An 11317-nucleotide genomic window follows, 5' to 3' on the forward strand; every position below is an offset into this window, starting at 1 on the left:
AGCCCATGTGCTGATATTTATACGACTCACTTTGCGTGTCCATATTATCCTTATTGTAACTGAAAATTTTCCGATCGGAGAAATAGCGCAATGGGTTCTCAGGAGAACGACCGAGCAATCTTGGAGGAGGGTCTTTTACAGGTTTGATCTCTCTGCCTCGGAATATTCGGAATAGGACTGTTTCCGCTAGTGGAATGGTCAAAGGGTGTGAATCACTTGAGTCTCGAACCCATATATATAATTTGCATTCGTGATTTGATGTTTCTTTCCCCTGTTCGTTAGATTCTTAAGACGAAGATCTTGAAGATATATGAAATGAACATGGATAACCTGTTAGCGAATTAATTGTTTACGTAATTAGACAATTTGAGCACTTGATGTCCTTCGTGATGCTTGCTAAGAAAAAGTCAAACAAATAATTCTGGTTAGCTCAATGGGTCTGAAATTGATGTTCATAGTTTTGGGATTAATGTTCTTCCTAACGATGAGCATTGTTGAAGCCGTTTATTTTGTCATATACAGCCAAGTCTTCATAATATTGAAGTGTTTAATTTATTTGGAATTGGGTATGTGAAGGCTGATGACCATTTGTTTTCCTCCTGCTTCTTTCTTCTTCCCTCTCGGATGAAGGCTTCTTTTCCCTGTGATTGATTTGCCATACATAATTTGGGTGGTTACTCATATGTGAGATCCGTATGAACACGACATGCGAATTGTGCTAGTATAGGCACACCCTTTACTTGAGTTTATTGAAACTCTAACGAAAAGACCTTTGAGTTTTATCTTGTGATGGTACCTTCGAAGCAGGCTGGATGTTTTGTTTTAAAACATGACGTTCTTGGTTAAGTAGGAGGGCTGTCTCCATTTGTGTGGCCGATTGGCCATTGTTAGGTTAAAGGGGAAGGGAGGAAGGGATTGGGATAAGTAGATATTGATGTTCAGATTTTGGGATAAGGAATGTACAACTCAACAACATACAACACTTGTCAACTTCCTCATATGTTGGCACAAGCATCAACTGTTTTTGAATTGCTCATTCCAGGACTGAAGGAATGAGTATGCTAACAAGTTTCTTGTCCACCGCATGATTGACATACATAAATGTATAATATATGGACATTATAACTACATATGTATTCTAAAGATGTTTATTTGTATTTTTCTCTTAACCCGTCATATTACATACGTCATGTTAATATTTTTCATACAAGAAAAATATAAGGGTTCGGGATTTGGGCGGTCTTATGCGGTATTTGGTTGAAGAGGAATAATTAAGTGTTTAGAGTGTTGGAGAGGGAGAACCAAGAAGGGAATGTGGGCTCTTGGTAGGTTCCATGTCTCTCTTTGGGATTTAGTTGTTATGTCTTTTTGTAATTACCCTTTTAAGTATCATTTTGCTTGACAGGATTCTGTTGTTGTTTTAGTTTGACTCCTTTTGTTTGAGGCTAGTTTTTTGTATCTCCTTGTATTCTTCATTTTTTAAGTCTGTACTTCATAAGTTTTTTTAGAGGAATATATATATATATATATATCTATATATAAGGGTGGTCATGGTATTATCTATGCGACACTGCGGGGTCAACACCTACAAATGCTTAAATTTTGATTTCCTTCTTTTAGAGTGAAAGAAATGGACTTTATACAGGCGATAGCTCAGTTGACTTCCATGGTAATCCTGTTCTCAAGCAAAATACAGGAAACTGGAAAGCATGCCCATTCATTCTAGGTATCCTTTTTTAGCTTTGGAATGATTAGCATAAATTAGTAACACAACTTGGACTTAACAATTTAAACTGTCTTTTCTTTTTTATTCTTTACTTGACAATTGAAGCCCCTTATTCATACAGGGAATGAAGGCTGTGAGCGATTGGCCTACTATGGGATTTCAACTAACCTTGTTACGTATCTTACAAATAAACTACATCAAGGAAATGTATCAGCTGCTAGAAACGTCACTACTTGGCAAGGAACTTGTTATCTTACACCCCTTATTGGAGCTATATTGGCAGATGCATACTGGGGAAGATATTGGACAATTGCTACTTTTTCAACAATTTACTTCATTGTATGTTTCATCTGAAGAGGATATGCCTTCCTCCCTTCCCTGGCATTTCTGTATTTTTGTTTTCTTTGCGTATTATAGTGATTTTTGTCATGATGTTCTTTGTAGATAGATTCCTATGGAACTTTAAGCCCCTTTAAATGAACTGGTTAACATTTTCTTCAAAAAGTATTTTTAAGTACGATCTTATTCTCTTGTTTCTCTGTCTTGCTAAATCCTGCAACGTTAAGCTTAAATTCTAAGAATATTGGTGGCCAAGATGGTTGCCTTACATAGCGCAATAAACAATGTATGAAGTAATATGACTAGTGGAAATTACTTTAGGGATATCATTTGTGGATCAAATACACTCTTTTGTTGCTTAGGATGCACCCTTTTCAAACCTGCATGCCAGTCTCAATATTATATTTTCAGAGTGCGACTAAAGATGCAGGTTTTTCTTTACAGGGAATGTGTACATTAACTCTCTCTGCATCGGTTCCTGCTTTAAAGCCTGCTGAATGTGTTGGGTTTATGTGCCCCCCAGCTTCTGCTGCTCAGTATATTGTATTTTTCCTTGGGCTCTATTTGATTGCCCTTGGGACAGGTGGAATCAAACCATGTGTTTCATCCTTTGGAGCAGATCAGTTTGATGATACTGATCCTGCTGAAAGGGTTAAAAAGGGCTCGTTTTTCAACTGGTTTTACTTTTCTATCAACATTGGAGCTCTTATATCAAGTAGTTTCCTGGTTTGGATACAAGACAATGCTGGGTGGGGTCTGGGGTTTGGCATCCCTGCATTATTTATGGGCCTTGCTATTGTAAGTTTCTTCTCTGGTACAAAGCTCTACAGATTTCAGAAACCGGGAGGAAGCCCAATTACGAGAATGTGCCAGGTTTTGGTTGCTTCCTTTCATAAACGAAATGTAAAGATTCCTGGGGACAGTAATCTTCTATATGAGGTGCAAGACAAAAGTTCTGCCATTGAAGGAAGTCGCAAGCTGGAACACAGCAATGAACTGAAGTAACTTTCTTTCACTAGCTGAGATATAATCTTGTAGCTGCATTCCAAAATATCTATTGTTATTCCTTTATAAGGCAAACTCCTTATTTTTCATGTCAAATTTTGATTTGCTAATGATGGATTAGGTGACACAGTAAAGCCCAGTTATTCTTTCAACATTTATATATTAGCATGTCTAGGGGAGTACCAAATCTTCATTCTCTTTCCAGTTCCCAAGCAACTTGTTAGTGGGATTTCTCAAATGATATTTTTGATAGCAGTAATCGCCATTAGTTCGTTTCGTAGATTTGCTGCTTGAAACAATCGGGTGTGTAGCTATTACATGCATTAGTTATATGTGTGTGGTATGTATATACTTGACAGATTCATGGTAGATTTTATGCATATTTTGAATCTGTCCTGATCATAGGAATGTCTGGTAGGATAATTAGCAACCTTACTAATTATGTTACTGTCTGTGCAGACCTTTCTTCGCGATGAACAACATCATTTTGACTGTAGTAAACATTGCAATTAAACGATGTTTTACTTTGACATATGATGTGAAAACCTGATCATGATTGAATTATGAGAAAATTCACGACTCATAGCGTGTTTGAAATGACTTTTTAAGTACTTGAAAAAGGATATTACGCATTTTAAAAGTCATTTCAAACAGAATTTTGGTGGTTATACATGGGAGAAATTTACAGTAAACTTTGTTTGTGCTGCAGATGCCTTGATAAAGCGGCTGTCATCTCTGATGCTGAGTTGAAAAGCGGAGACTTCTCCAATCCCTGGAGGCTTTGCACAGTAACTCAGGTCGAGGAATTCAAGATTCTTATCCGAATGTTCCCAATATGGGCTACTGGAATCGTCTTTTCTGCCGTGTACGCCCAAATGTCGACATTGTTCGTAGAACAAGGGACAATGCTAGACACAACTATTGGTTCTTTCCGCATTCCTCCAGCCTCTCTCTCGACCTTCGACGTTGTAAGTGTTATTTTCTGGGTGCCTGTGTATGATAGATTCATAGTTCCAATGGCAAGAAAAGTCACAGGAAACGGGAGGGGATTCACAGAAATACAGCGAATGGGAATCGGGCTGTTCATATCGATTTTATGCATGTCAGCTGCAGCCTTGGTAGAGATCAAACGACTGGAACTTGCCAGAGAACTTGATTTGGTGCATAAGCCAGAGGCTGTACCGCTGAGCATACTATGGCAGATACCACAATATTTCTTGCTGGGTGCAGCAGAAGTATTCACATTCATTGGGCAGCTTGAGTTCTTCTATGATCAATCTCCAGATGCCATGAGGAGTTTGTGCAGTGCATTGTCTCTGTTGACCACTGCGTTGGGGAATTACCTCAGTTCCTTCATTCTAACCATTGTAACCTACTTGACAACAAGAAATGGACAGCCCGGGTGGATACCAGATAACTTGAATGAAGGCCATCTGGATTTCTTCTTCTGGCTCTTGGCTGCACTAAGCTTCTTCAACTCGTTGCTCTACATTGTCTGTGCCAAACGCTACCGCCCAAAGAAGGCTTCTTAAAGGTGAAGGAAGAACATGCTGCTGCTGCTGCTGCTGCTGCTGACTGCTGTAACTGTATAAGCCACAAAAGGCCATTTCCAGAAACCATATTTGGGTCATTATTCTGGTCTGCTGTATATATATAGACTACAAACGGCCCCCATTTCCCTCTTCTTTTTTTTAACTTCAAATTCATTTTTATATTGCAATTTGGCTTAAATTTGGTGTCATGTGCTTAAAAAAGCATGGATTAGTAACGATCTTAACCATCTTTGGTGGTTTGTTTGTTCATAATTGTTTTTAGTTTATTGTTATTATTTTAAGGCTCTGTGTTCCAGAAATTCGAGGAAAGGAAATATTAATGAAATAGTGCATGATTTTCATCTAAGGCCAATGAAACTTCATTGAAATCAATGATTTTTAAAACATGATTGATATGGGTGCATAAAGTTTAGAAAGAATTATACAAAAATATTCCTGATTTTCGTTTTTTGCGTTTGAATTTTAAAATTCGTTCGAAACGATAGCCTTCAACTTTGAAATTGTTTCAAACAATATATTTTCTGTTGGTGAGAAAATTGGAAAGGTGATAGCATTTTGATCTGATCGGCAAATGGAGAGAGATATAATTACAGAAAGTGGGTTTGTTTATGGTAATGAATTTGCAAATGTTTTAGAGCATGGGATCTTCTTCCATTAATGGTGCCTCTGGCTGTGGCTCCCACACGCAACTCTGTCTCTATCTCTCTCTCTAGTACTCGTATGAACTGTTGATGGTGCTGTTGCTTGCTCTCTGGTTTGAATATAATGGGAATTGGGACGGAATCTTCATCCCTATGCGCTCTTGTGTCGGTTCGTTTTCTGGAGGAGATGCGCCGCTGTAATGATCGCTGCTTCTAATTCTTACGTTTCCGCCATGTTTAGTTACCATTCCTCCATCTCATTCCGCCGTACCCTTCAGATTCTTCTCCTCTTCACTGCCATTTCTCTCTCTTGTCTTGTTATTTTCAGAGAACTCGACTCCTTTCGCTACTTTCCTCTCTTCTCCTTCTCCACTTTCTCCGCTTCTCCTCCTCCTGCTTTTCCCTTATTCCCCTCCCTCGCTGATGACGACGAGCTTTCTGCTGTGAGTTATCTCGTTTCCTTGTTCGTCTTCTGTTCATGTTTTGCCATTTTGGTTGATTATTTTCTTACTTTTTGTTCTTTTGGTTTGTGTTGATTAATCTAGTTTCCGTAATCGTCTTTCTTTCGAATTGTGAGTTTGAATGTCATCGATGAATTGGTCTTGATAATGAGGGATGTGCTTTGGTAGTGTATTTTTCTTAGCGCCGAAAAATACACTACCAAAGCACATCCCTCATTATCAAGACCAATTCATCGATGACATTCAAACAATACAGAACGATCATGACTTCCCTTTCTCATGCTGAAGTATTGATCTGCTCTGGATTGGAAGTTTTATGCTTCTGATTATACTCTTACTTGCCTCTGATTTTGCAACGTTTGGCTGATTATAGGATGCTGATGAGTATGAACTGAGCAAGGCCTTGAAGGATGCTGCAACAGAAAATAGAACTGTTATTTTAACTACTTTAAATGAAGCATGGGCTACTCCAAACTCAGTAATTGATCTCTTTCTCGAGAGCTTCAGAATTGGGAATCAAACTCGCCAACTATTGAACCATTTGGTTATTATTGCATTTGACAAAAAGGCATTCATTCGTTGCTTGGCTATCCATGTCCATTGCTTTTCTCTTGTTACTGAAGGAGTTGATTTTCATTCAGAGGCATATTTTATGTCACATGACTACTTGAAGATGATGTGGAGAAGGATTGATTTTCTGCGAACTGTTCTTGAGATGGGGTACAATTTTGTGTTCACGGTATCATACTCTCTCCCTTTTCCTTTGAGATGTTTGTTTCCTTAGTTTTTATTTATATCAATAGTTCATTTTTTTAAAATTTCCTTGGAAGATTGAGATAAGTGATATGTTTTAATCCGATGCCCAAGTAGGTTGGATAAACAGCATGCTAGTAAATCGATGATGGGTGGACAATCGATCTATGTTCAGTCTTATTTTGATATTACTAGTGAAGCAATTTACAGTTTGCCTTGTGTAGATTTCTTTTTTGTACTTTATAATTTATTGATATATATGGTATACCGTCAAGAACAACATTGATAAGCGATATGTCGAGAGTGTGGTAGGTCACCTCTTTTGAAATATGGTTGTACACTTAACATACTAAGAGAACCCTGAAGAGAATGTTTGGGAGTGGTCTTACACCTGACAAAAGTGATTTTACTTTCAAAGATGTCCTAAATCTTTTTGTGTGCAAGATTTTCTAGAGAATTTTGTTATTTACATTTGAAATATAAATGAAATAAGTGATGAGACGAACATTACTTGTGAGGAACTTGAAGGTGTCAATCATTTCTCTCTATAACACGCATTATGCACGTGTATCGAGGTGTCTTTCCAGGTGATACTCTGATTTGAACATCCAACCTGTATGGATCTTCAATCTTATTATGGGTATCCAACATATGTTAGGGTGTTTCAGTCTAAAGTATATGGACATGTTACACAAATTCATATACCAAATGTTTGTGCTTCATAACTATTTGACATGGAGAACAGGTATCTAACTGGATGCGAATGGCTCGTTTTTGGGTTTGGATGTCTTTTCTCTCCTTCACTGTTAGAGCATTCTTGGGTGGTTCCTGTAGGGGAAGATTTTTTGAAGGGGAAAATTCCTTTATCAATCAAGTATCACCTCTGCTCCATAGGTTGATATAAGATAAGGAATTAGGGTCAAATCCATTGCCCACTTAGTTGTGGTTCTCCTCCTCCACTATCAGCAGTAACTCCCATATTAGGTCTCCCTTACCTTTTGTCTCAATAGTCAAGCTTCTGTATACGGTATCTATACATGCCTGCTTAAACTTCTGTCGCTTGAGATCTGTTATTTAGCTGTTTTCATGTATGATGGAGTAAATTGAAGAATTAGATTATCATCCTCAAGGATATATCAGTCCTTATTTTGATGTATGTTGAAGGATGTCAATTCACATGCTCCTCTCATGTCTGTATCGAGCACTCAGATCAAGATACAACTTTATTAAGTATTCCTTTTGTATTTCTTTTAATTCCCTACTCTTGTTTCTTCCTTCAGGATGCTGATGTTATGTGGTTCAGGGATCCGTTCCCTTTCTTTGACATGGATGCAGATTTCCAGATTGCTTGTGATCACTACCTGGGCATCCCTGATGATTTAGATAACAGACCCAATGGAGGGTTTAACTATGTGAAATCCAATAATCGGTCAATTGAGTTTTACAAGTACTGGTATTCATCTCGAGAAACATATCTGGGATACCATGATCAGGATGTTCTTAATAAGATCAAATACGATTTTTTCATCCATGAAATTGGACTAAAGATTATCTTTCTGGATACTGCTTATTTTGGTGGGTTCTGCGAACCCAGCAAAGACTTGAATCGTGTACTAACCATGCATGCAAACTGCTGTATTGGAATGAACAACAAGCTTCATGATCTTAGAATTATGCTCGAGGATTGGAAGCATTACATGTCTATGCCGCCATATCTTAAGGTGTCATCAAATTCGTCTTGGAGAGTTCCACAGAACTGCAGGTATCGCTCCATTTCTAGCTCATAAACAAATTTACCATTCTTGAATTTCATTTTTTTAATATATTCTTTATTTTTTTTTTCATCTTGTTCCAGTATCTGATCATTGTTTAATCGGCGATTCTCCAAAGAATTTTTGAATCCCACCAAACTCGGAGTGGTGCAGTATGAGCCATCATTTTTGCATTGCACATTTCGAGTTCTGTGGACCTTCTTCTCAAAGATAGTTCGAGGTCCAGCCATTCCATTGTACATCGCCAAACTGGAAAACGTGAAGAACACAGCCTAACCATCATTAGGAAGCTCGCTTGGTAGAATTTCAATTCGATTACATCAGAAGCCTGTAAGCACCATTAGATAAAATAGACTGCATATTCTCCCTTGGTAGAATTTTAATTCGATTACATTAGGTGTCTGTTTGGATCACATATATATGGCTCATGATTTCGGATGTTGAATGTCTTGGAATAAATGTGTTTGGATATGAAATATAATTGATGTCCGCAAACAAATGTTTTATTTCGTTGATTTTGTAAATGAAATCAAAACTAATTGATTAAACATAAAACAACAAAATAGTTGAATGAAAATTTTTGGTTTATCACAAATTGACACATTCTGATCGTTCAATCGAATAAGCTAATTTGGACAAATTGGGCCATGGTATCTGGTCATTAGGTTCAATTGAGCTCCAAAGAGAGATGATCCAAGGGCAACCAAGTCCGAGTTCAATTGGTTGGGCCCAAGGTCGATCAAGCCCAAATCCAATCAATTGATATATCAATAGTCCAAACTAGGAAGATCTCGTGGAGAAAGAGGTTCTATACAGTTGGAATGCACCAAGAAGACTTGCCAAAATGGGCTCACAGGGCATCGACTAATGGTAAGTTCCTCATTAAATATAAGAGTAAAAGTCTCATCTTCCATAAAAACCCAGCTTCAGAAGTTCTTTTGTTCATGGCTACATAATAATATCCTTAAATCTTAGCAAAGTGGAAATGAATATATACACATTATACATCATTCCTATGATACTGCCAAAGAATTCAAAACCTACAAAGTGAATAAATTCAAAAGATAAAGGATGTACAATTTCTGGGACGATTTGCCAATGTGAAACACTACCCAATGACCGCAAAAGAGACAATATTTGTTATTTATGGAGTATCAGCACCGGACTCCAAATTCTCACGTCCCATAAGATAACCTTCACTCCAAACTTCTATGTATCTGATATGTACGTACAAAGGATTAAGGGGAAACAAAAAACAAGAAAGAACAGGAAATTTATTGTATATGCTCTGAATAGCGAGTACCAACCTTGAACCGTCAACATTAATGCAAAGAAAGTCGCCATGACGCCAACCATCTTGGAAATGACCAAATAGAACATCACCTGACTTTGAGTAGAAGCGACCTTCTCCATAAGCCTTTCCCTTCCAGAAGTTTGCAAACCACCGATCCCCTGTGTGAAAATAAAACCAGCCCTGATAACACATGGGAATTGTGTCAGTTCAATGAAAGGCTCATGTACAGAAAAGTCACTGCCAACACATAATTCGAAGTGTATTTCAGGTCAAAAAAACGATAACAATCTGGGAAAAAGGAAACAGTTTTAGTCTAAAAGGTCTGGTGAATAGATTTTGGTACCGAATCATTGTTGTATTAATGACACTACTAACCAAAATAGGATTGAACAAGTTGTGTGGTAATGTCCTTTTGATTTCATTATAGATAATTGATAAGCTCATCATGTCATTGACTCTTTGCATGACATCACTTGACATATTCCTTAATATCAATAATGGAACAATGTTCCAAGGAGCCAACTAAGAACGGAGTTTCTTGAACCTTGGGAGTTAAGAGTTAGGAACTGAGAATCATTTTCTTTCGAAGGTTTATCCTTCTCATGTAATTATTATAAAATTAATTTTTATTTTGTGCACAACAAAGCTTTTTAGAGATGGTCACTTGGAGTGAAACAAACAAAAACACGGACAAACCTTTCCATGCATGACATCATCTCTCCATGATCCTTGAAACATATCTCCATTGTTAAAGTAGACTGTACCTTGACCTGATCTCATACCATAGCGCCACATACCATCATATATGCTCCCATCTTGAAGTACTAGACGTCCCTGTACATATAGTCAAAAGCTGCATGCCAAAAAGATCGGTATAAAATAAGTTTGCACTTGTCTTCTATGTCAGGGACAATACCTTCCCTTCGGGGAGCCCTCCTTGGCAGCGTCCCCTGTAAACGCCACCTCTGTACTGCAACTCCATAACAGGACTCCACTTTTTAGGTGAATCTCGCTCGGCTTCCTGAATGTAATGTGATCATTGTACTTCAAATTTTCAGATTCAGAAAACTCTATAACAGGAAAATTTTGGTAATAATAAACTATTAGCTGAGAACTGTTTATGGATACGTTAACATATTATAGGAAGGAAGTCGGAGTAGATTCTTTTACTTTTATGGGCTCCATGGAACGATCAATTGCAGCAAGTAGAACCATGTCAATTGATTGGACTTCACTCAAAAAAATTGCATATAGAAAATGTGACGAGCTCAAACTCATCCAAACTAATTGGGCTAGAAATAATTCTAACAATTGGCAACAATCAAGAATGAAATATGATTACAAAATAATTTATCAAGGGAACACCAAAAGGAAGTCCAAAAATGAATGACTTCCGAGACCTCCAAGCAAAAGTTAAGTCGAGCATTCTAGGATGAAGGGGGGAGTTCAAACCACTAGACATCGGAGGTATCCAAAAAGACACCACAATAAATATTTAGTGCAACAATGCAAGAATACAGGATCTTGAGAGTTTGACCCTCTAACAGCGAGAGCAGCGGTTAGATCAAGTGTAGCAGAGGGGAAATTCATCTTTTGGATAATATCCATTGTGTTGTGCCCTCTTGATCAAGTGTGGCAAAGGGAGGATTTCTTTTGGTTAATGTCCATCGTGTTTATGCCCTCTAAAGCAAGATTCCAACAACAACAAAAAAAAAAAAAAAAAAAAAAAAAAAAAAAAAAAAAAAAAAAAAAAAAAAAAAAAAAAAAAAAAAA

General features: G+C 37.5%; 3 protein-coding genes across 4 annotated transcripts in view; 2 read left to right on the plus strand and 1 right to left on the minus strand.

Moving 5' to 3' along the window:
- LOC111488883 (protein NRT1/ PTR FAMILY 8.3-like) lies at positions 1-4922 on the plus strand. 2 transcript variants are annotated; one of them, XM_023136813.1, is made up of 5 exons: positions 1-141; positions 1621-1726; positions 1848-2065; positions 2510-3066; positions 3780-4922. In XM_023136813.1, exons 1-5 carry the CDS (start codon positions 91-93, stop codon positions 4600-4602), a joined length of 1755 nt encoding a protein of 584 aa, XP_022992581.1. In that variant the 5' UTR covers positions 1-90; the 3' UTR covers positions 4603-4922. The 2 variants fall into 2 exon arrangements, with proteins under 2 accessions (XP_022992581.1, XP_022992582.1); XM_023136814.1 differs by lacking the exon at positions 1-141 and adding an exon at positions 165-543 and having other exon boundaries at positions 1623-1726.
- Positions 4923-5230: 308 nt separating this feature from the next.
- On the plus strand, positions 5231-8731 carry LOC111489486 (uncharacterized protein At4g15970-like). The gene is made up of 4 exons (XM_023137728.1): positions 5231-5707; positions 6099-6464; positions 7759-8240; positions 8334-8731. The coding sequence occupies exons 1-4, from the start codon at positions 5465-5467 to the stop codon at positions 8338-8340; spliced, it is 1098 nt and encodes a 365-aa protein (XP_022993496.1). The 5' UTR covers positions 5231-5464; the 3' UTR covers positions 8341-8731.
- Positions 8732-9140: 409 nt separating this feature from the next.
- The window catches only part of LOC111489118 (protein ACCUMULATION AND REPLICATION OF CHLOROPLASTS 3), a 16953-nt gene continuing 14776 nt past the window's right edge, over positions 9141-11317 (minus strand). The window contains exons 13-16 of the mRNA XM_023137169.1: positions 10461-10565; positions 10241-10378; positions 9558-9724; positions 9141-9467 (exon numbers count right to left, since the gene is read on the minus strand). Coding sequence (XP_022992937.1) covers positions 9395-9467; positions 9558-9724; positions 10241-10378; positions 10461-10565 — 483 coding nt within the window. The 3' untranslated portion in view covers positions 9141-9394. The remainder of the gene's footprint in view (positions 9468-9557; positions 9725-10240; positions 10379-10460; positions 10566-11317) is intronic.

This window comes from Cucurbita maxima, unplaced genomic scaffold, assembly GCF_002738345.1.
Source record: "Cucurbita maxima cultivar Rimu unplaced genomic scaffold, Cmax_1.0 Cma_Scf00014, whole genome shotgun sequence".
Classification (NCBI taxonomy): Eukaryota; Viridiplantae; Streptophyta; class Magnoliopsida; order Cucurbitales; family Cucurbitaceae; genus Cucurbita; species Cucurbita maxima.